This window comes from Girardinichthys multiradiatus, chromosome 13 (genome assembly GCF_021462225.1).
Source record: "Girardinichthys multiradiatus isolate DD_20200921_A chromosome 13, DD_fGirMul_XY1, whole genome shotgun sequence".
In the NCBI taxonomy this organism is placed as follows: Eukaryota; Metazoa; Chordata; class Actinopteri; order Cyprinodontiformes; family Goodeidae; genus Girardinichthys; species Girardinichthys multiradiatus.
Window position 1 is genome coordinate 29,417,613 of NC_061806.1, and position 23,109 is coordinate 29,440,721.

The 23,109-nt window shown below is 41.6% G+C and overlaps 1 protein-coding gene across 4 annotated transcripts in view; it reads right to left on the reverse strand.

The window, feature by feature from the left end:
• pvrl2l (PVR cell adhesion molecule related 2 like) overlaps positions 1 to 23,109 on the reverse strand; it is a 396,229-nt gene that overhangs the window by 92,267 nt on the left and 280,853 nt on the right. The window contains exon 8 of one of the 4 annotated variants that reach the window (XM_047383831.1): positions 5,353 to 5,623. The exons of the other annotated variants lie outside the window; for them this stretch is intronic. Within the exon in view, the coding sequence (XP_047239787.1) occupies positions 5,436 to 5,623 (188 nt within the window). The 3' untranslated portion in view covers positions 5,353 to 5,435. Of the gene's footprint in view, positions 1 to 5,352; positions 5,624 to 23,109 lie in introns of those variants that run through there. 4 annotated transcript variants of the gene reach the window in all.

Here is a 23,109-nt window from a genome sequence, read left to right on the forward strand (position 1 = left end):
AATCCAACAGTTGGGTGATTGTCCCATTAGCTCTCTGTCTATACCCACAGCCACCCTGACTGTGGGCTATAGATCAGTTTATATCTGTGTGTTTGGAAAGAGTGAGTGAGGTTGTGAAAGAAAACTAAATGGAGAAGCTGGGCATGAAGGAAGGTGGTTTAAACATCTATAGCCTACACTTCTGCAGCTCCTAATGGACACACACACACGCACGCACACACGCACGCACGCACGCACGCACGCACGCACGCACGCACTCACACACACACACGCACACACACACACATACGCCTCCCTTTCTTTAAAAAAAGGAACAGAAACAAGCACAGAAACACAAGCCCGTTTTTCCAGATGGAAATTGACTCTACGTACGATATGTGTTCAGATACAGTTGCACACCAGCATCTTATAGGTTATTCCCTAATGGAAGCAGATCCTCTCAAGCATACAGCTTCTCTGGTTGTGCTCTGCACAAAAATGCCCCTTCACACCAACACACACAAACACACCGGGCCTATTTCTCTTTTCTCTAATGGAGCCGGGCTCCTGAGAATGACAACCAGGTTGCTACGCATCAGTGGTCATTACCCACAAGCGCCGGGGCCGTGGGGCCAGCAGACCGCCCACTCTCTCTGCCTTTCACCCTACATCCGTCAAAAACAGGTATACACTTCCTCCTGTTTCTCCACTATGTCTCTTTATCTCCTTACTCTATTTATAGTGTCTTCCCTCCTCTTTGTCTCTGTCTCCAGGGAGGAAAGTCAAATTTAAGCTTTTCTGAAACAAGAGAAAGTAAACATTTCTCTAAAAGTCACCTTTTAATGTCTCTATTTCATGTTACAGGATCTGTTGTTCTCTTTGGAAGATGTATTCTTTACCTATTGTTAATTTGGTTCACGTGTTTACAAGTAAACTATTTACTTGCTCTCATTGACTAAAACATACAATCAGAAAGGAAAAAATATGTTTCTCCGCTGCACACAAGTTGATTTTCTACTCAGAGACCATTTCAGCTTTTGCACCCTGAGCACACTGGAAATAATCTCCCAGTCATGACTTATCATGAATCATCTACGGGGGACCCACAAGGCACAGTGGCTGCATTCAGGAGGAAAGGGCAGAATGTAAAATAGCTTTCTCTTATATTTCTCTTCCTGCTGCTTTCACCCCCTAAAGGCACTGTGGGAAATTTCAAGTAAAGTTTTATCCTCAGGCCTAGTTAACCCCTGGCCCTGGGTGAAATTCAACTCCAAATTAAAGTGCAGAACTCATTAATTAATGTAATAAAATACTCAGCATTCGAAGGAGCTGCTTGTTAGGTTTCTTATCTGCTCTAAAATTTTTAAAATAGCAAAGTCCCGATTTTCCATCTTTATTTGAATGGCTTAAATTTAAATGAATGGGGTTTAATGATAAAAACTGAAAATTTATCATGTTGAAATTAAGACTAAGGATCATTCCAGTTTCCTAACCCCCCGAGTAGCTATTGTTAACTAATATTAACAGACTCCTCGGTCCTCAAATGAGAATACTGCACCAATATTTATCCATGGTGCATTTTCTTTTATAAAAACATGTTAGATGTTAACTGGATACTTTATAGAAAGGAAACAGATGGATATATTTATTCCCCAGAATCACAATATTAACACAAAATGAACATTAACTGATCTACATATTGGAGGTAGTTACTTATAGAAACAATAGCATTTTAGCAATCACACTTGTATAATTAGTGTAATAAAACAAAAGCTAAACAAAGATAAACCTAAGTGGCAACTACCTAAAGGGAAATTCCTGCATGCGTATTTGTAAAGAATTCAAGCTCTAATTAATGGAAAGTATTTTCTCCCTCTGAAATATAAACTCAAAGTTTTTGTGTATAATTCAGAGCTCTCAATACCTGCCTAACTATAAAGGAAAACTGCTGGAACAAAGATTAGACAGGGAACAAAAACAATCATGCCACCCAGTCTTTAAACAAAGAGGATCAGCTCAGTCTTTGAACGGTGCAACCATGGGGAATTTAGGAAGCGTGCCACATTGCATTAGATAGCTGTGAAGATAATTAGATTATACAGTCATTTTAAACTCGATTGTTTACGTTTTCCAAGAGAGAAAAACTCAAAACCAAACCTAGAGATGGGTATATAAATATTTTTGGGCTTAAATATGCTTTTCAAAAAGCTTTATGAGATCTACATGAGCAGAATAAGGTGATTCACTTCTGCATGACATGAACTAACAAGCATCTAAATAAACAGTTTCATAACAGCTTTGGGGTAATAATCACTGTATTTAGACATAACCTAACAACTTAAGGATCATCATCTGCAGGGCAAAACGATTATTTCTGATCAATCTAATGAAGGCCTTTCCCACAGTCTGGGTCAGAGTGTAAAATGTCCACAAAAAGGTGATATTTCTGAGGGTCTATAATCTTTGTTGTCCACCATATATCATAAAAGTAGTCTGACACATGACACGGACAATGCCTTTCAGTAGTCTTTTTTTCTTTACCTTTTGGCAAGCTATAAAATAAAATGAACAAAACACTCTAACAGTAGAACTTCAAAGCATCCTTACATTTAACCCAAAAGACCACCATAGTTTTTTGAAGTGGCGGTCTTGCTGAGAGTCTAACTTTTCCGAGGAAGCCTATTTGTTGCCTCACCAGCTATGACTGGAGATCATCAGAAAACAAATTATACTCCTTCTTCTGGCAAACCTAAAGAAAGTTTCAGATGAAACCTTGACATGATTTTAAAGCTGGAAATGTCACTGTCTTTAGTAACCTTCTCTCTTTCCTCCAAGCTCTTTTTGTTCCGTTGCCATCTTTTATCACCGTTCTTTATTTTCTTTTTGTCTTAAGTCCCCTCGCAGTCACTTCCTTAAGAATCTACCCCGGCTTTCTTCTCCTGCCCTCTGATCTTCTCCTCTCTCCCTGCTGTCTCTTCTCGTCATTTCCACTTGTCAGGCTAAAAGGAGGAGACAAATAGATGGACAGATGAATACCCAGATCTGCAGAGGGGCATATAGAGTGATGGAGTGATGAAATGGAGGAGTGGCGGTGCGTGACCGAGCTCATCTGAGCCTAGTTCAGGGTTAGGGAGGAACTGCAGGAGTCAAGCGGGATGGGAAAATACGGAAAAAAAACCTAAAAATGGGGAATTAGATGGTGGAGGAGGATTGATTTAAAGCTGTATTATATCACCCACGGTGGGAGTTAATAATCCATGAGATATAATGATGAAAATTGTGTTTTTTATTGCCATTTGATAAAAACAATGGTTATTAGTGCTTTTTTCCATGAAAGCTTTTCTTTTATTTTTTGCTTTGAACACCCACTAAGCCTAAATCACACATAATCTATCTGGTGAAAAAAAAGCAGTTTATCATTTGCTTTCTTTTAGGCAGAGCTGGAGAATTCATTGATTGTTCAGGCTCTTGTCCTTTATTTACCGTGTCGATAAGCATTAAGCCTTCACACAGCAGGCAGGCACTTTGCAATAAAAATGGTACTGGTATTACATCAAATGTAAAAACAAGCTTTTTATTCCAGGCTGAAAGTCATCAGATATAGTTAGGCAGATTTGTGTTACTGTCAGCAAATTTAATAATGTTAACACGATGATTTTGATAGGTTGTTCCTTTTTAACCCTCACCCTTTTTGGGAATATGTTAAAGTGCCGTCCCATTGTTGCAGCTGAGTTCTTACTTCGCACAAGGGTTATTCTCTGTTAAACATCCAGTCTGGATGTTAATACATTCAATCACTGGAGTGTTTGAATGTATTAAAGCTGAAAGAATAAAAAGTTAAAGCTGAAGTTTCTAAAAATTCCCCTCACTCATTTGCTGAATACACATTTCCTGTGCCTGAATGAAGAGACTGAATCACTGAAAATGATGAATATATGACAACCCCAATCCGCATCTTACAGACTGTATTCTGTCGCACAATGTTAAACAGAACTTTATATACACACATGTCAGCAGTTCCCAGAGACACTGAGTGAACGAAACACAGTGAATCACAGTCCATTAAAATTCATGTCTGGATGAGGGCAGTTTTTGTTTAACGCATACTGCAAAGAGCAGAATCTCTTCTGCTGCACAGTTTATTGTTGAGACAATTCAAAGAAACCTTTTCAACCTTTCAACTAATTATCTTAGTAAATGTAAATATGGTTGCTGATATCCTTCCAGTTGACTGAAATGTTGCTGTAGTTGTACTGAAGAGTGATTCAGTAAAAAAGTAATTGTCTAATATGTACACACATGGTTTTAGTAAACGAATAATATATTGAACGAATATGATTGTGACAAGAAATGAATTGCTGACTAATTAATCAAGAAAAATAAATGCTAAAATGGGATGTAAAAACCTACTGGTACCCAGAGAGAGAATATTCAATGAAAAAACTTGGCTTTTATCAGCCATCCAGGCTATTTATGTTATGATTCTGGCCCGTCTGCCTGCTCTGCTCTCACTCATGCAATCAACTCACTTGCTTCACCTGTCTGCTGCGCAATCACCGTCATGCCACACACCTGTGGAGCTGCAGTTATATGCAGCCCTCTGACAGGTAGACGGTGCCAGATTCTCGAGAACATTTGTGAGTAGTTATCCAGCGTTCCTTCCTGACTGATCTCGTTCTCTGACATTGCCTTGCCTCACGGATTTTGCCTTCCTGCCTGCCCCTTGTCTGATGCCTCTAGCCCTGGAACTCGACTCTGTTTCTGTCTCTGGATTTATGCCCCACTGGTTTATTTAGCCTGAGCCTGCCTGGCTCTCAAGTCCGTCTGAAATTATTGTCAAGAGGACAATCACAACTCTCTGTGTTCCGGTCACAGCTTCAGCTGATTCCCCTGAGGATTTGGATCAGTCGGCAATCCGACTTCAATCTGTTGGATTCTTCCACATCAACTGTCTGGATCACATCCTCTTCTGGATCTGCGCATCATTCCCAGACTGAGAAGTGATTTGTGGAAGCTGACTGCTGCTCTCCTGCTTTCTGATCCTGAGTTACTGAATACACCTTTTAACTTTTCACTTTGTGTTTGGCTGAATTTGGGTTCTCTGTCTCAGGCCGTGATAATTTAAAAGACAAAAAAACCAAAAACAGAATTCTGGGTACCAAACTACACTCAACATGAAGCAGAGAAAGCACCGTGCCGTGAAAAAGTATTTGCCCTCTTACAGACTTCTTCTCTTTTTGCTTTTTTTTTCATACTTAAATGCTTCTGATCATCAAACTGATTTTATTTTCAGGTAAAGATAAGCAAAAAAAACATCATTAAATGATTTATTTATTAAGGAACTAAAGCTATACAAATCAACCTGGGCCAGTGTGAAAGTAAATGCTTCTTAAACCTCATGACTGATTTTTACCAACCATGAATGCAACAGATGACTCCAAACTAATTGTTTCAATTCAGCCATATTGGAGGGTTTTCGGCATAACTGAAAACGACTGTTTAAGGTTGAAACCTTCAGAGGTGGACTTGCTGGTGTGCTTTGGATCATTGTCCTGCTGTATATCCCAAATAAGCTTGAGCTTAGCATCATGACCGGATGAATGGAAGTTCAGGATTCTCCTCCTTATGGCAAGTCGTCCAGTTCCTGAAGAAGCAAAGCAGCACAGGGTATCATCACACAACCTCCAAGTTTCACTGAAAGTATGGTGGTTTTTATCCAAAATGCAGTGTTAATTTTAGATCACATGTAAGGGGGCATATACTTTCCAAAAAGCTCCACTTTAGTCTAAGTCCACAGAATATAACTCCGCAATGTGTTTTAGAAAATGTTAGATCTTTGTGTTCTTTTTGGTTTTCCCCTTGGAACTCTCCCATCCAACTGAGGCTATTTTTGTCCATTCTCTCCTTCTTATTGTTGAATCATGACCTCTGACCTTAACTAAGCCAAGTGAGGCCCACATAGCTTTAGATGTTGAAGCTTTTGTGATCTCCTGGATGTTTCTTCTGTTTGAGGATAATAGCTCTCACTGTGGTTCCATTAGAAATAACTTTGTAACTTTTTCCAGACTGATAGAAGTCATACTTTGTTTCTCATCTGTTCCTGAATTTCTTAAGATCAGGAGATGGATCAGGACTTTCAGCCAACTTCATGTTGTCAGACAGGTTGTACTGCAGTGATTTCTTCATTTTACAGATCATGAAATTGAACGTAGCTTATTAAAAATGTGGTTAATCCTAGTTTTTTCCCATAATAGATTAACTTAACATTTGGAAACAGCTGTTTGTATCTATGCAGGTCTTCCTTAACTGATATTAATATTTGATGTTCTGAAAACATTTTCAAACATTTAATTTGACAAAAAGTAAACTTAGGAAACATGTAAGCTGGCAAATACTTTTTCACTTTTTGATTGCACCATTCTTATCCTTTATATTTTGAATCACATAGGCTCTGGAGCCAGGAGGGCTTCACTAACAGGAAAACACAAAAACCCAGCTTGGAATTGACCAAAACGCATGCAGACAATCCTTTGGTTGGTCTAGTCGGGCCCTTTATCACTTTCTAGCCCGTTGTACCTTCCAGTTGTCCATAAAACCTGACTTACTTCTATTTTGTATCCATAAACAACCCAAACCAAAATTACTGAGCAGACACTGTAGCGCCTCATAATTTGATTTGATTTGTAGATTAAAACAGCAAACGTCTGTGTTGTACTTTAATTATCTGAGTTTGTTGTAATCATAAACGGCAGATTAGTTAAGGAATTAATTCAAAATCTTTTCTAATGTTCCTACTGAGTTTTGTAAAGCCCTAACAGACGAATAAGTTTGCCGCAGATGAAAAGAATGTGCTTCAGGCAGTCACATTTCTGACGGGAGATGAGATGTGTGAAGAGAGGAGGCATCTCACCACAGATCAGCCTCTTCTCGTCACAACAATTTAATAGCTTTATAAATGGGATGCAAATTATTTTAAAAAATGTATTATTTATTTTCTCAACTATTGTTTCTCTACATGATCCGCTGAAAATAGTGATTTAATTATGAAACAACTGCAGCTCTGTGTGTTGATACCATCAGCTATGAATCCCACTATTTAGAGATCAGTGGGACATCGGTGGGGAAAAAATAAGTCAAGAAAAATAGAAAGATCCAAGTGTGAAATGAGAAGATAAGCCAGTGCTAAAGCACATTGTTGTCTGGGTGTTGAGATGAGTCGATGGAGGACCGATGTAACGCATGGAGGTGTAAATGGACAGATGTGGGATGGATGGACAGGAAATAAAATTTATAATCCAAGTGAAGACATTTTTAAGGTCTGACAGGAGCAGATATATAATCTGGGTGGAAATGGATGAACGGAGAAAGAAAGCGCCGGATATCAAACATTATTAAAAAGGACACACTTCAGCGTGGCTGAAGCTGAAATTTGTTAAAATGAAGAAGTGTGAAAACAGAATAAGAATAGAGGAGAGCAGCTGGGTGAGCAGAGGTGAGGGTTTCCTCTCTGTTTTTATCTTGGCTGAACTGTCGCTGTTTTGGTTCATCAATCCTGGTTAAACAGACAGATGGGGATGAATAAAAAGATGGCGCAAGTGGTTAAGAAAGAGAGAGGAGAGAGCAGTGAAAGAAGGGAGAACTTGCCGTCTTCATCCTGCCTATTCATTTCTCTCCCTTCTGCATCTCTTCTTCTCTCTTGTCCTTTATTAAAGCCGGGTTAAGGGGTCATGTAAACAGAGCAGAAGGCATTTGCTTGAACCAGTTTTAAATATCACAGCAAGTCAAACAAGGACTATTGATTTCTGAGCAACACATCAATGTTTTCTTTCATTTTGCTGTTCAGTGGAGGAAAAAAGTAATGAAAATGAACATTTAATATGACAGCAACAAGATATATGCACAAACTCACAAACAAGCGTTTAATTAACTATTGACAGATGGAATATTTCCCTTTCTTTGGATTATCTACTGAACTGAAATAAGAAACCAGACTTCTACCACATTGTTTCCTGAAAACACATGACATTTTATTTAGTAGGAATTCATTACTGATTCACATCACCTTCCTGGAAGTTACAAATGATTTCCCTGAACTCTACAGTTTACTTCTAAAAATCAGTTACCTATAACCTGGTACTTTTGGTTACTTTCCCAGAATTTACAAGTAAGATCCCCGGAAATAATAGGGTATTTTCTGGTATATCTAGGGTACTGTGTTATAAATGTAAAATTCTGACATTTTGCATGCACATTCCCATACAGATGCCCACTCTTTACTCCTCTTGGATATGTTAAAATGGACTTCACAATGTTTGATTGACCTGAAATAATCCTATATCCTTTAGATGAGGATGCTTCACCTTTTCAACCATATCCAAACACAATATTTATAACCATGAAGGTGTTATGTAAGCTATGTCAAATAACTCTCATTAAAGTAATGATCTTTTCAGCTATTTTAGAACTCAGTAAGCGTTTGAAATGACCCATAACTAATTCATGATCAGATACAACCTTCAAACTGTTAAACCTAATTAGATAGATTTTGATACTGATGAGAACAATAATATATTTCATTAATGAGACTGATAGAACTGCTTAATACATAAATGTAATTTAGTAACCTTATCAACTGCTACAGTTAATGCTCCACCATTTTTGATGCTTTATCCTTTTCTAAAGTCTCATTTTTGAAACCTGACCGAGATGGAAGGTGATCTGTAACCTTTTCCTTAAATTTACAGAGTACTTCTTACAGAACATACAGGGTATTTTCTGGAATGTATATTGATCTTTTCTGAGAAATTAGATGGTATGTTTTTGTTACTCACAGTCAATGTTTTGAGACTAGATTGTTATGTGAGAAAACTTGTAATACTGTCCTGTAACTTACAGGTTAGTTTTGGAAACCATATAAAAGTGCCACCAGTAACGAATTAATTTTCTTCTGCACAGACATTTCCAACAATAAGGTTGTTTGTGTAATGACTTCACCCAGTAAGAAAATTAACTTATTCAGGATACCTTTCTTGAAAATTAGCCATCAGTGCACATAAATAATGATAAATTATTTGGTAACACTACTGATTCGTTCTCTTTGAATGCTTTCTCGTTTGTCTGTGGTAATGTGAAATGTTGCTATGAATGCAAATATGAATGACTAAAGTTCAATCAAACTGGGGTTGTGGCTTCAGTGTTTGAGACCCCACTGCTTACCGACTGCAGAGCTTCCCCCACACTAACCCCAAATCACAAAGTGTCTCTGGTGTTTTAAAATCGAGGTACAGAACAGGGCCAAATATAGCAGCTGAGGGGGACACTGTGTGGTGTCTTCCCCATGCCTGCCATGTGCATCATCCCACACCTCAAGGTGAGTGGTGTTTCTTATGTTAAGGAGGAGGGGATGGGCAGCAGTGCATCAGCACAAATCCCCCTAGAGGCCAGTTCCCTGAGTGGCCCCACTCGTCCCACCCGCAGCTAAGACAGTGCAGTCCAAAGCCAGGGACCCCCCAGAGATCCCTAAGGATGCCAGGGAGAGTTCCAACGGAGGGGTATGTGAACCTCAGGCATCCGCAGACCCTGGCAGGTGCACCCAGCCTCCAAATCCCAACTGTCCACCAGGGCATAACCCAATTCCCTTAACCACCATTCCAGCCCCAGACCTTATTCTGCCTCACAAAAAGAAAACCAGCTCACTGTCAATTCAGCTTTTAAACTCTGTTCCTACTGACCATACAAATTAAGCTGTTTATCTGCGGCGTTGTTTAGCAACGCTGCTCTGAAATAGAAGTTTAAGTCTAGAGAAAACTGCATTTTTAAACTGAACTGGTTCCGGATGGATGGATGGATGGATGGATGGATAAACTTTTAGACAATAGTACTGCAAAGTACTCAATAGTAAATGCCATTTTCCATTCCTTTACTAATCCAGATTTGGAAAAACCTAAATTCTACATTTTTTGTACATCGCAGGAAACCTTTTGCTACATTTCAATAAAATCCTGTGTCCCAAACAGGTGTCTGTTTCACTTTGAGTAAAGGTCCTGGCCCAGTAGGGGAAAGTCCTGCCCTATTTTTGTTCAGGTAGAGTACTGTTCTTGTTCAGTCCAGGTAAAGGAATAATGTCAGTTACTTCAGTCAGTAAGGTAACTGGTTTAGACAGTTTTAAACATTAGCATCAGAGCAGGCTTCATGGGATATTCTATCTGAAGCAATAAAATGAATAATGTCCATTCAATTAAACAGGAACAAACACGACCGAACATGATGGAGGAATACTTTGATATTACATTGAGTGGAACACGATCTTTAGTGTCTTCATGTCCAGAGCTCTCTGTCTCCCGTGGAATCTAATAAAGTATCATCTTACTGAGGCATGCAGTCCTGATCCTTTCAAATTCACCTGCTTTCTGCCATCAGGATCACAAATCCAACATGGGCTTTTTAAAGGGTGTTTTTTTACCTTCCCATCACAAAGATACGAATGCAGCAGCATGCATCCTCAACACAAACAAAGACAAGTACAAACACACACCCATCCTCCAGTCCACCCACTCACTCCTCGCATCATGCTATTCATTTCATCTCACATTCCCTTTGCGGAGATGATGAGTTGGAAACTTGAAAGAAATCCACTGAACTGTGGAGAGAGCCATTCTCTCGTTCCATCTCTCCGTCTGTCCTTTACTCCCCATTTCTCCATCCATTCGGTTTACTTGTCCTCCTTTCATTACTCTGGCCTCTCTGTCTTGTTTACTCTCCCTTTCTTGTTCTTCATGTATCAGTGATTATCTCGTTTTCCACCTCTCTGTCTCCCTTTTATCCTTTTCCTCCACTTACATATGTACTCAACATGATGCCCCTCTCTCCTTCATGCATATTTTCTCATCCTCCTTGTGTTTTACTTCCTCCTCTTCCTGTTTGTCTTCCCCTGTCCTTCTCCCTTTCTTTTTTGCTCCCCTTCCTTTGGGGTTCTGGCAGATAGTGGAAGCTGCCACTTGGGAATGACAAGGGTGGTGAAGCGATGGATTAAACACCGAACAATCCACAGAATGCCATGAGTCAAAGCAGGAGAACACTTTCCTGCAGTAATACACATCATGGCATCACAGTGGCTTTAGTTTCCAGGATCTATTCTTAGAAACAACAAGATCTCCTACTTTCCTCCCCTGAGTACCTCTCCAGCAACCCACACTCTGCCTTTAACATTTGACCCACTGCTCTCTCTTCTTTTTAGTCCCCTTGGCCCTTTTTCCTGCCTCGGCCTCCCTCACTTCATAAATCTTCTCGGCTCTCCTCAGAAACTTCATTAACGAGCTCCACTTAAGGCCTGCTAGATTGGTGGTTGCTATGGCAATAAGGCTGCTCATATCATGGCCCGGTCAGGAGACATGACAAAGCAGGAGGCATGCAAACAGGGAAAGGATGGAGGAAAGGGGAAGACAGGAAACTATGACATGTTAAACCAAATAATTAGTAGACATGTAGTTAAAAAAAGATAACAGCCTGTTTATTAGAAGGGAGATTAAAGTTAGATAAACAAGGCTGAGAACAGTTAATAGGCCTAGACTTCCTCTGCAGAATTTTCCACTGGAGCTCCTTAAGCTCTCTGTCTCAACTAAAGCAGCAGACCGCTCACAGACATATGTAAGACAACCATAAAACAGAAACCCGTACATTTAGACATACCATCATATCCAGAGGGAAGTATTTTGGGTTGAAGATGTGTGTGGAGCTCAACGGGAGCGACTCCACAGCTTGTAATCAAAGCCATGTCATGTCTGTAGGATTATGATTTAGTGCTTTGGTGTTCTGTTTGGTAACGTTTTGAATTCTGTTGGTTTTATTCAAAATATTATTCATGTCAGGGTATTTATGTTGCACCAGGTACTGAGGGTTTGGTTTTCCTGCTGTGTTGCTCAGTCTTGTTCTCCCCCTGGGCACCAGGGTGGTACAAACCACCCAACAGACCTAAATCCTGTTCTAATTTTGCATGGTGATTGTGAGAAAACCTTCTGTTGTGTACATTTTACATAATAGACAGTGTTCTAACATGTAGTATATTTTATGAGTGACTGCACAAAAAACAAGTACTAGTTCAGTTTTTTTTTTTTTACATTTCATCAGGTTACAGTCACAAAGTATGATATGTTACAACTGGGAAGGAAATAATGCTTAATTTTCACATTAAATGCAGAAAAAAACCTGGAAAAACCAATGCATTTGTTTTCACCCCCCTTTCCTCAGATACCCCTATAAAAATCCAGTGCAAACAATTACCTTCAGAAGCCACCTCATTACTAAACAGAGTCCATCTGTGTGTAACAGAAGCAGTTTAAAGCAGGGATGGATTATAAAACAATATCCAAAGCTTTGAACACCTCAGAACTCCATCATCTGAACATCAAAAGAGGATGGACCACCTGCAAACCCTACCAAAACATGGACCTTCTCCTGAACCGACCAGGATGTCAGGAGAGGAGAGCTTTTATCAGAGAAGCAGCCAATAGTCATGGTAACTCTGAAGGAGCTGCAGAGATTCACAGTTAAGGCCGGATAAACTGTTGACAGGAAAACTATTGCTTGTACAGTCCACCAATATTTTGGGACAGTGAGGAAAAGAAAGACATTGTTGAGCAAAAGCCATAAGAAGTCCTGATAAAGTTAGTCACAAATCAAGTAAGAGACACAGCGGTCAGATTAGACCAAAACAGAACCTGTTGGCCTGCATGTATAACGAAAGATGTGGCTGAAAACACTGCAGATAACCCTAAAAACATATTTCCCACAGTGAAGCATTGTGGTGAAAACATCATGCTGTAGACATGTTCTTCTTCATGAGAGACAGGAAAACTGGTCCGAGTTTATTGGAAGATTGATGGAGCGAAATCTAGGACAATCCTGGAAGAAAACCTGTTAGAGGTGGCAAATACTTGAGACTGGGGTGGAGGTTCACCTTCCAGTAGGACAACAACCCTAAACATACAGCCAAAGTTGCAAAGGACTGGTTTAGATAAGAGCATAGTCATGTATTACGATGGCCAAGTCAAAGTCCAGATCTACATCCACCTGAAATCAGTAGCAAGACTTAAAGTTGATGTGCACAGATGCTCTCCATCCACTCTGAGCTTGAGCGGTTTTGCGAAGAATAGGCAAAAATGTCAGTCTGTGGATAGAGACATTTCCCTAATGTCTTGCAGTTGAAACTGCAGTGAAAAGTGGTTGTACAGTATCTCATTAGGAGCTCAATACAAACAAATGCCCCAAAATAAAAAAAAATCATGCATCATTTTCCTTTCACTTTAGAATAATTATTTCACATAAAATCTAAACAAAAAAGTTTGCGATTCTAACAAATTGTAAAATACATCTAAATGGTATGAAAACATTTTGCTTCCTATTACCAAATCCCAACCACTGTAATCATTTTAAAGGATGATAACCAGCTTTACTTGTGCACGTTAATATTTCTCGTTTCCCAGTTTATTACATAAATTGTAAAAATTATCATAAGTAGTATGTCAGGTATAACATTCTTTCACATTTCTGTGTGTATAGAAGATATTGTAGGCAGATTGTGTAGGAAGATCCTTTATGTAAACCAACAGCCCAGATATTGGGACTTTCTGGTAATCAACCATCCTTCCCTTACTCACATCATGGGTATTTATTCCACATTTCTGCTCCAACTGAGAGGGCTGAATGTGGCACTCAGGCCCCAGGGAAGCCGAGCTAAAAGCAGCAGGGGAGATAACTAAAATAGCCGCCGTAAAGCTGTAAGAGCCAATTTAGGCCAGGCAACGGTGCCTGAACAAATTGAGAGTCACACATCTGAAAGGGAGAAAATGAATTTAAATATGACACAAGTTGAAGAGGACACAATGATTTTAAGGTGAGAACTGAAAATGAAAATGGGACTAAAAAAAACAAAGGTTTTTTTTTCTGGGGATTTAAAATGGATTAAAGCGTGCCTGGTGAAACTGCAGAAGAAATGCTGAGAGCTTTTTCTCCTCCAGCACTACAACACTGCAGTGGCCTGTGTGTCAGTGGAAAGAGCACAGTACAACTCCAACACTTTCAGCTGTTCTCTGAGGTCGTGGCCCTGGGACGCTGAGGTGGGACTGAAACTGTTTCAACTTCAGTTGGCACTTAGACAGCGAGGGAGAATTTCTGCTCCCATTTTTCTCCAAGGCTGAACATACAGGGGTTGGACAATGAAACTGAAACACCTGTCATTTTAGTGTGGGAGGTTTCATGGCTAAATTGGACCAGCCTGGTAGCCAGTCTTCATTGATTGCACATTGCACCAGTAAGAACAGAGTGTGAAGGTTCAATTAGCAGGGTAAGAGCACAGTTTTGCTCAAAATATTGAAATGCACACAACATTATGGGTGACACACCAGAGCTCAAAAGAGGACATATTGTTGGTGCACATCTTGCTGGCGCATCTGTGACCAAGACAGCAAGTCTTTGTGATGTATCAAGAGCCACGGTATCCAGGGTAATGTCAGCATACCACCAAGAAGGACGAACCACATCCAACAGGATTAACTGTGGACGCAAGAGGAAGCTGTCTGAAAGGGATGTTTGGGTGCTAACCCGGATTGTATCCAAAAAACATAAAACCACGGCTGCCCAAATCATGGCAGAATTAAATGTGCACCTCAACTCTCCTGTCTCCACCAGAACTGTCCATTGGGAGCTCCACAGGGTCAATGTACACGGCCGGGCTGCTATAGTCAAACCTTTGGTCACTCATGCCAATGCCAAACGTCGGTTTCAATGGTGCAAGGAGCACAAATCTTGGGCTGTGGACAATGTGAAACATGTATTGTTCTCTGATGAGTCCACCTTTACTGTTTTCCCCACATCCGGAAGAGTTACGGTGTGGAGAAGCCCCAAAGAAGCGTACCACCCAGACTGTTGCATGCCCAGAGTGAAGCATGAGGGTGGATCAGTGATGGTTTGGGCTGCCATATCATGGCATTCCCTTGGCACAATACTTGTGCTAGATGGGCGTGTCACTGCCAAGGACTACCGAACCATTCTTGAGGACCATGTGCATCCAATGGTTCAAACATTGTATCCTGAAGGCGGTGCCGTGTATCAGGATGACAATGCACCAATACACACAGCAAGACTGGTGAAAGATTAGTTTGATGAACATGAAAGTGAAGTTGAACATCTCCCATGGCCTGCACAGTCACCAGATCTAAATATTATTGAGCCACTTTGGGGTGTTTTGGAGGAGCGAGTCAGGAAACGTTTTCCTCCACCAGTATCACGTAGTGACCTGGCCACTATCCTGCAAGAAGAATGGCATAAAATCCCTCTGACCACTGTGCAGGACTTGTATATGTCATTCCCAAGACGAATTGACGCTGTATTGACCACAAAAGGAGGCCCTATACCATACTAATAAATTATTGTGGTCTAAAACCAGGTGTTTCAGTTTCACTGTCCAACCCCTGTACATTGTTATGGCAGAAACGAACCGGATCGTTTCGAATGGTTCTGATGAGAAACCCGAACCTTGAAAGACGTCCGGTAGTTTGGAATGAAAATGGAAAGTGAACATCTGCTTTGGAGAGTTGCAAAAATCCAAGAGCTAAATGAGGGTTAATGCTTCAGAGAGGAGGTCCACAACAAAATATCCACCCAACAAGGAAACATCTAGACCAAGACTTACTGCAACATCCAGGCAACATCATCCCATCACACATTCTTATGTTGCCTTACTGGTTATCATACAAATCCACATCCCAGTGTATGCTCTGTGTGAAGAGGGCTCAGTGTAAAACTATGAAACTATGAGTTTATAGAATTTGCAGAAGTATTTTGATAATTTTAGGTTCAACGGCATTCAAAGTACCATAATTATCTAGAGGTTATGAGCATTAACCTCCTAACCCACTCATCTCTCAGAGTAGACATTTTTAATAATTTTCTGACTTAGACAAGCATAAAAACTGTAATGCATGGACCAGAGATGTTCACAAGTATTTTTTTTAAGTCCAAGTTAAGTCTAAACTCTTTTGCCTCAATTCAGAGTCACGTCTCAAGTCTTTAACGACTAAAATAAACATTTTCTCATCAAATCCCTGACATCTAGATCACACCTACCCTGCATCACCGTAGTTTAGGAATCCAAACCCTTTCCTGTTGGTTCATGGGCTTAAATTATCACATGAACAAGGCAAAGTGTAATAAGTTATAGAGTGAACTTCTGAATGAAGAGAACAGGAAGAGCTTTTATTTTGATATTTCCAGTAGGAAGTGAAGGACACAGTTAGCTTAACAGTGAGAGGTCGGAGGTAAGTTCATTTTATTATTTTTTCCTAAATGATCCAAAGTCATTTAATACAGCGATCGGTTAGTGTTGACATTCAAGTTGTCATTATTAAGAAGCCCCAGCTAACTTGGGTCCAGGACCAGGAGTCCAAGTCTTAGTCTGAAGTCTTTTATTTTTGAGAATTAAGTCTCAAACTCGAGTCACCATCTCTGGCACGGACTAGGCAGATCTCAATTGAAAGACGGTGAACTTATTACAAAATCTCTAAACCACAGTTTGGGATCTGAGGATCATATAATTTATTTACATAAAGAAAAAATGTTTTTTTGCGACTTGAAAAAGGACATCAATTGCATAACAGATGTTTTGTACTGGAGTTATGATACAAGCCGTCTTAAGTTTATTTGAATTGTTTAAAAATAATTCTTGTTTATTCCTTTGCTTCATTCTCATCTGTTGTATCGAATTGCCCAGAATCATATTCTGTTGAATCAAAACACACTGAATGTCAATGAATCCTGTCTGAGAGGTCGATCCATCATGCAGACGCATTTTAAATGTATCAGCAGTGCATGGTGACCTTAAAGGTCGTTGGTATTCTGAAATTCAAAGTACACTGTAGTTTAACGTAATAAATTCTGCTAATTCGCCCATATTTTCTACATCATGAAAATTACAGGGTGCTGCATACAACTTTGACTTCATCTTGAAGGTTAACTTTGTTCAAACAGAAAAACACATTCCGTGTTTCACCTTTTTGCACAACAGTGTAGAAAAAAGTTTGAAGTCCAATATGGCAACATACATGAGACAACATCTGACCAGTTGACATCCCGCAGATCTCTTTTAAGAAGCTCAACTCTGCTCTATCTTTCTCTGATTATTAACATCACTGAAAAGCTTTTCCCAGTGAGACTGAGAACTTATTTCCCTTTTCTGTCCAGCTTTCATTGCAAATTAATCAGAAAATAATATTTTGCTGGAAGGAAGACATTCTCACTCAATATTCAAAGCAAATATTTGAACACTGCTGTTTTGATCAAAGCACGGCACAAGTTAATTTATACCTCATTAGGCATGAACATCTAAATAAATACATTTTTAATTAAACATTTACAGCCTGGATGATTTGGGATCTGGATGAAAAATATTCAAATTTACGAGAACCCTTCCACCAACAGAGAGACGTGTAATTATCTTTCCCTGTTTTATATGGTGGGACAACTCAAATACAGGGCGATTTGGTGAATATAAATAAGTAATCTCCAGCCAAACGCTTTGAAATGTGCCTGGAAGAGCGTGAATAGAAAATGCACACGGATGAATGTTGACATCTGAGATGGTTGTTTAGATTTGCTGCACTGCTGACCAGAAAGCAGGCTGGAAATCAACAGGCAGAGGATGTTTGTGTACCTTCACAGTTCACAGTTTGTTTTTCCACCTGTTCCTGTAAACCAGGAAGGCAGAAGATGTCAGGAAGGAACACGTCATGACGGACTCTGCACACGCAGACCAAAAGAGGAGAAAACTGTCAGCTACAGCTATTTTTCCTTTAGACAAGACAAGAAATACTGTTGAATATGTTCCAATCAAAATGCTTCAATGCTTTTGTTTAAATTCAAGGCCGTAGTCAGCTTCAAGAAGTTTCCTCATAACAAGACTCACAGCAGTAAGATCTTACAGGTACAGAATCAGAAAATAGAATATTGCCAAAAATGTCAATATTTCTTGTCACTCATTCCAGAAAGTGAAACTCATTACTGAGGCTGGAGTCAGAGCATCAGACAAATCCTACAAACATTCCTCGTGTTAGCCCACTCCTGAACCAGAGACAACGTCTGAAGAGTCTTACCTGGGCTGAGGAAATACAGAACTGGACTGTAGCTCAGTGGTCCAAAGTCCTGTTTTCAGATGAAAGTAAACTCTGCATTTTATTTGGAAAGGTCCCAGAATCTGGAGGAAGAGTGTAGAGTCCCAGAATCCAAGTTTCTTGAAGTCCAGTGTGAAGGTCCCTCACCTCATGCTTCCTTCTGCTGACAAGCTTTGTGGAGATGCTGATTTCATTTTCTAGCAGGATTTGATACCAGCCCATACTGCCAAATGTACCAAAAGCTGGTCCAATGACCATGGTGTTCTTGTTCTTGATTGGCCAGCAAACTGGCCCGACCAGAACCCCAAAGAGTATGTATGAAGTATTGTCAAGAGGAAGAACCAACAATGTAGGTGACCTAAGGGATGTTATGAAAAACAACCTGGGCTTCCATTACACCTCAGCAGAACTACAAGCTGATCTCCTTCATGCTACGCTGCAGTGATGCAGTAATTCATGCAAAAGGAAATTCGTGCAATTTTCTTACACACTTAATTCTGATTTTTTATCATCTTTAAGCCATAATAATCGAAATTACTAGAAATAAAGGCTTGAAATAGTTCACTCTATATCTATATAATATACAAGTTTCACTTTCTGACATGAGTGACAAAAAATATTGAACTTTTTCTCAATGTGCACATTTTTTAAGCTCTACTTGTAAATCACATTATTTGAAACACAAATCAGATTTTCCTTTCAGAGATCCTTAAACCAATTTTATCTCAAAGCAAATTTGACCCTTTTAAAATCAGTGATCTTGTTTCAATCAAATTGTTTCTCATGTTCCCTGCAGGAAGACTTCCCAGCAGCACCAGAGCAGCTCTGAAACTTTAACTAAAGCAGCAACATCCTGATCTGTAGCCAGGTCCTCCTCCATGCTGCAGTTCATTCATTCCTGTTTAGCTTTTAATATCTTCCAAAAACTTACAGGTCAAGTACTAAAAATACTAAAAATCTTCGAAATCAGTGATACTAAAAATCACTGATTTCTATGTTTATCAGTGTAGTTAATTATTTATTTATTTATTTTTTGCTACTTTTCTTTATTGGGTTTATTCACTGTGCATCAAAGATTCAATTACAAGATTGTTTGTTGCTATAAAATGACTTAATTATGAGGCTTTTTAAACATCTTTACCAGAGCTGCTAATGCGTGGAGGGAGCTGCAGTCATTTGTGGTCTACAGGTCCTTCTCAAAAAATTAGCATATTGTGATAAAGTTCATTATTTTCCATAATGTAATGATGAAAATTTAACATTCATATATTTTAGATTCATTGCACACTAACTGAAATATTTCAGGTCTTTTATTGTCTTAATACGGATTATTTTGGCATACAGCTCATGAAAACCCAAAATTCCTATCTCACAAAATTAGCATATTTCATCCGACCAATAAAAGAAGAGTGTTTTTAATACAAACAACGTCAACCTACCGGTGCAAAGAGGATTGGTTGGCGGACGAAGGTGGAGACCTCAACGGCCCGATCCCCGGATGCTTAGGCTTGCTCTAGGGACGTGGAATGTCACCTCGCTGGGGGGGAAGGAGCCTGAGCTTGTGCGGGAGGTCGAGAGATATCGACTAGAAATAGTCGGGCTCGCCTCCATGCACAGCGTGGGCTCTGGAACCCATCTCCTTGAGAGGGGTTGGACTCTCTTCTACTCTGGAGTGGCCCACGGGGAGAGGCGGCGGGCTGGTGTGGGTTTGCTTGTTGCCCCCCAGCTCAGCCGTCTCGTGTTGGGGTTTACCCCAGTGGATGAGAGGGTTGTATCCCTGCGCCTTCGGGTTGGGGAGAGGTCTCTGACTATCATTTCAGCCTACGGGCCGAGTGGTAGTGCAGAGTACCCTGCCTTCTTGGCGTCCCTGTCGGGGGTGCTGGAAAGTGCCCCTCCCGGGGACTCCATTATTCTGCTGGGGGACTTCAACGCCCACGTGGGGAACGACAGTGACACCTGGAGAGGCGTGATCGGGAGGAACGGCCTCCCCGATCTGAATCCGAGTGGTGTTTTGTTATTGGACTTCTGTGCTAGTCCCGGATTGTCCATAACGAACACCATGTTCAAACATAAGGGTGTCCATCAGTGCACTTGGCACCAGGACACCCTAGGCAGGAGGTCGATGATCGACTTTGTTGTCGTATCATCAGACCTTTGGCCGCATGCTTTGGACACTCGGGTGAAGAGAGGGGCTGAGCTGTCCACTGATCATCACCTGGTGGTGAGTTGGATCCGCTGGAGGAGGAGAAAGCCGGACAGACCCGGCAGGCCCAAGCGCATAGTGAGGGTCTGCTGGGAACGCCTGGCGGAGCCCTCGGCCAGGGATGTATTCAACTCCCACCTCCGGGAGAGCTTCGACCAGATCCCGGGGGATGTTGGAGACATAGAGTCCGAGTGGACCATGTTCTCTGCATCTATTGTCGATGCTGCTGCCCATAGCTGCGGCCGTAAGGTCTGCGGTGCCTGTCGTGGCGGCAATCCCAGAACCCGGTGGTGGACGCAGCCAAGGGCCGGAGGGGGTCTGGTTTGGGGACCAGTGGATTTCGTCTCTTGCTGCTGGCCCCCTCTAGCCAAGACCTACAGCATGCGCTGTGGCGGTTCGCAGCCGAGTGTGAAGCGGCTGGGATAAGGATCAGCTCCTCCAAGTCCGAGGCCATGGTACTCGACCGGAAAAGGGTGGCTTGTCCTCTTCAGGTTGGAGGGGAGTTCCTGCCTCAAGCGGAGGAGTTTAAGTATCTCGGGGTCTTGTTCACGAGTGAGGGAAGAATGGAGCGGGAGATCGACAGACGGATCGGTGCAGCTGCCACAGTAATGGGGGCGCTGTGCCGGTCCATTGTGGTGAAGAGAGAGCTGAGCCGAAAAGCAAAGCTCTCAATTTACCGGTCGGTCTACGTTCCTACCCTCACCTATGGCCATGAACTTTGGGTCATGACCGAAAGAACGAGATCACGGATACAAGCGGCTGAAATGAGCTTCCTCCGTAGAGTGGCCGGGCACTCCCTTAGAGATAGGGTGAGGAGCTCAGCCATCCGGGAGGAGCTCGGAGTAGAGCCGCTGCTCCTCCACATTGAGATGAGCCAGTTGAGGTGGCTCGGGCATCTATACCGGATGCCTCCTGGACGCCTTCCTCGGGAGGTGTTCCAGGCACGTCCCACCGGGAGGAGGCCCAGGGGATGGCCCAGGACACGCTGGAGGGACTATGTCTCTCGGCTGGCCTGGGAACGCCTTGGGCTCCCCCTGGAGGAGCTGGAGGAGGTGTCTGGAGAGAGGGACGTTTGGGCGTCTCTGCTGAGTCTGCTGCCCCCGCGACCCGGTCCTGGATAAGCGGAAGACGACGAACGAACGAACGAACGAACAACGTCAACCTTCAAATAATCATGTACAGTTATGCACTCAATACTTGGTCGGGAATCCTTTGGCAGAAATTACTGCTTCAATGCGGCGTGGCATGGAGGCAATCAGCCTGTGGCACTGCTGAGGTCTTATGGAGGCCCAGGATGCTTCGATAGCGGCCTTTAGCTCATCCAGAGTGTTGGGTCTTGAGTCTCTCAACGTTCGCTTCACAATATCCCACAGATTCTCTATGGGGTTCAGGTCAGGAGAGTTGGCAGGCCAATTGAGCACAGTGATACCATGGTCAGTAAACCATTTACCAGTGGTTTTGGCACTGTGAGCAGGTGCCAGGTCGTGCTGAAAAACGAAATCTTCATCTCCATAAAGCTTTTCAGCAGATGGAAGCATGAAGTGCTCCAAAATCTCCTGATAGCTAGCTGCATTGACCCTGCCCTTGATAAAACACAGTGGACCAACACCAGCAGCTGACACAGCACCCCAGACCATCACTGACTGTGGGTACTTGACACTGGACTTCTGGCATTTTGGCATTTCCTTCTCCCCAGTCTTCCTCCAGACTCTGGCACCTTGATTTCCGCATGACATGCAGAATTTGCTTTCATCCGAAAAAAGTACTTTGGACCACTGAGCAACAGTCCAGTGCTGCTTCTCTGTAGCCCAGGTCAGGCGCTCCTGCCGCTGTTTCTGGTTCAAAAGTGGCTTGACCTGGGGAATGCGGCACCTGTAGCCCATTTCCTGCACACGCCTGTGCACGGTGGCTCTGGATGTTTCTACTCCAGACTCAGTCCACTGCTTCCGCAGGTCCCCCAAGGTCTGGAATCGGCCCTTCTCCACAATCTTCCTCAGGGTCCGGTCACCTCTTCTCGTTGTGCAGCGTTTTCTGCCACACCTTTTCCTTCCCACAGACTTCGGACTGAGGTGCCTTGATACAGCACTCTGGGAACAGCCTATTCGTTCAGAAATTTTTTTCTGTGTCTTACCCTCTTGCTTGAGGGTGTCAATAGTGGCCTTCTGGACAGCAGTCAGGTCGGCAGTCTTACCCATGATTGGGGTTTTCAGTGATGAACCAGGCTGGGAGTTTTAAAGGCCTCAGGAATCTTTTGCAAGTGTTTAGAGTTAACTCGTTAATTCAGATGATTAGGTTCATAGCTCGTTTAGAGACCCTTTTAATAATATGCTAATTTTGTGAGATAGGAATTTTGGGTTTTCATGAGCTGTATGCCAAAATCATCCGTAATAAGACAATAAAAGACCTGAAATATTTCAGTTAGTGTGCAATGAATCTAAAATATATGAATGTTAAATTTTCATCATGACATTATAGAAAATAATGAACTTTATCACAATATGCTAATTTTTGGAGAAGGACCTGTATATCCATCCGATCCCCGTAGATCAGCAGCTGTTGGCAACATTTTCAAGAAGATGTGTCTCTAAGCAAGAAAAACATGAAGGATATTTCAGTAACTTTTTCAGTAACTTTTGAGTCAGAATCTGAAAAGACGATGTGACCTCATGAGGTCAATGCATAATCAAGTCAATGTCAAATAAAGTTTTTAACTGAGTTCGTTTGGCTTCTCCTGGGACTGCTGAGTGCCTGTCAGATGACACCAGT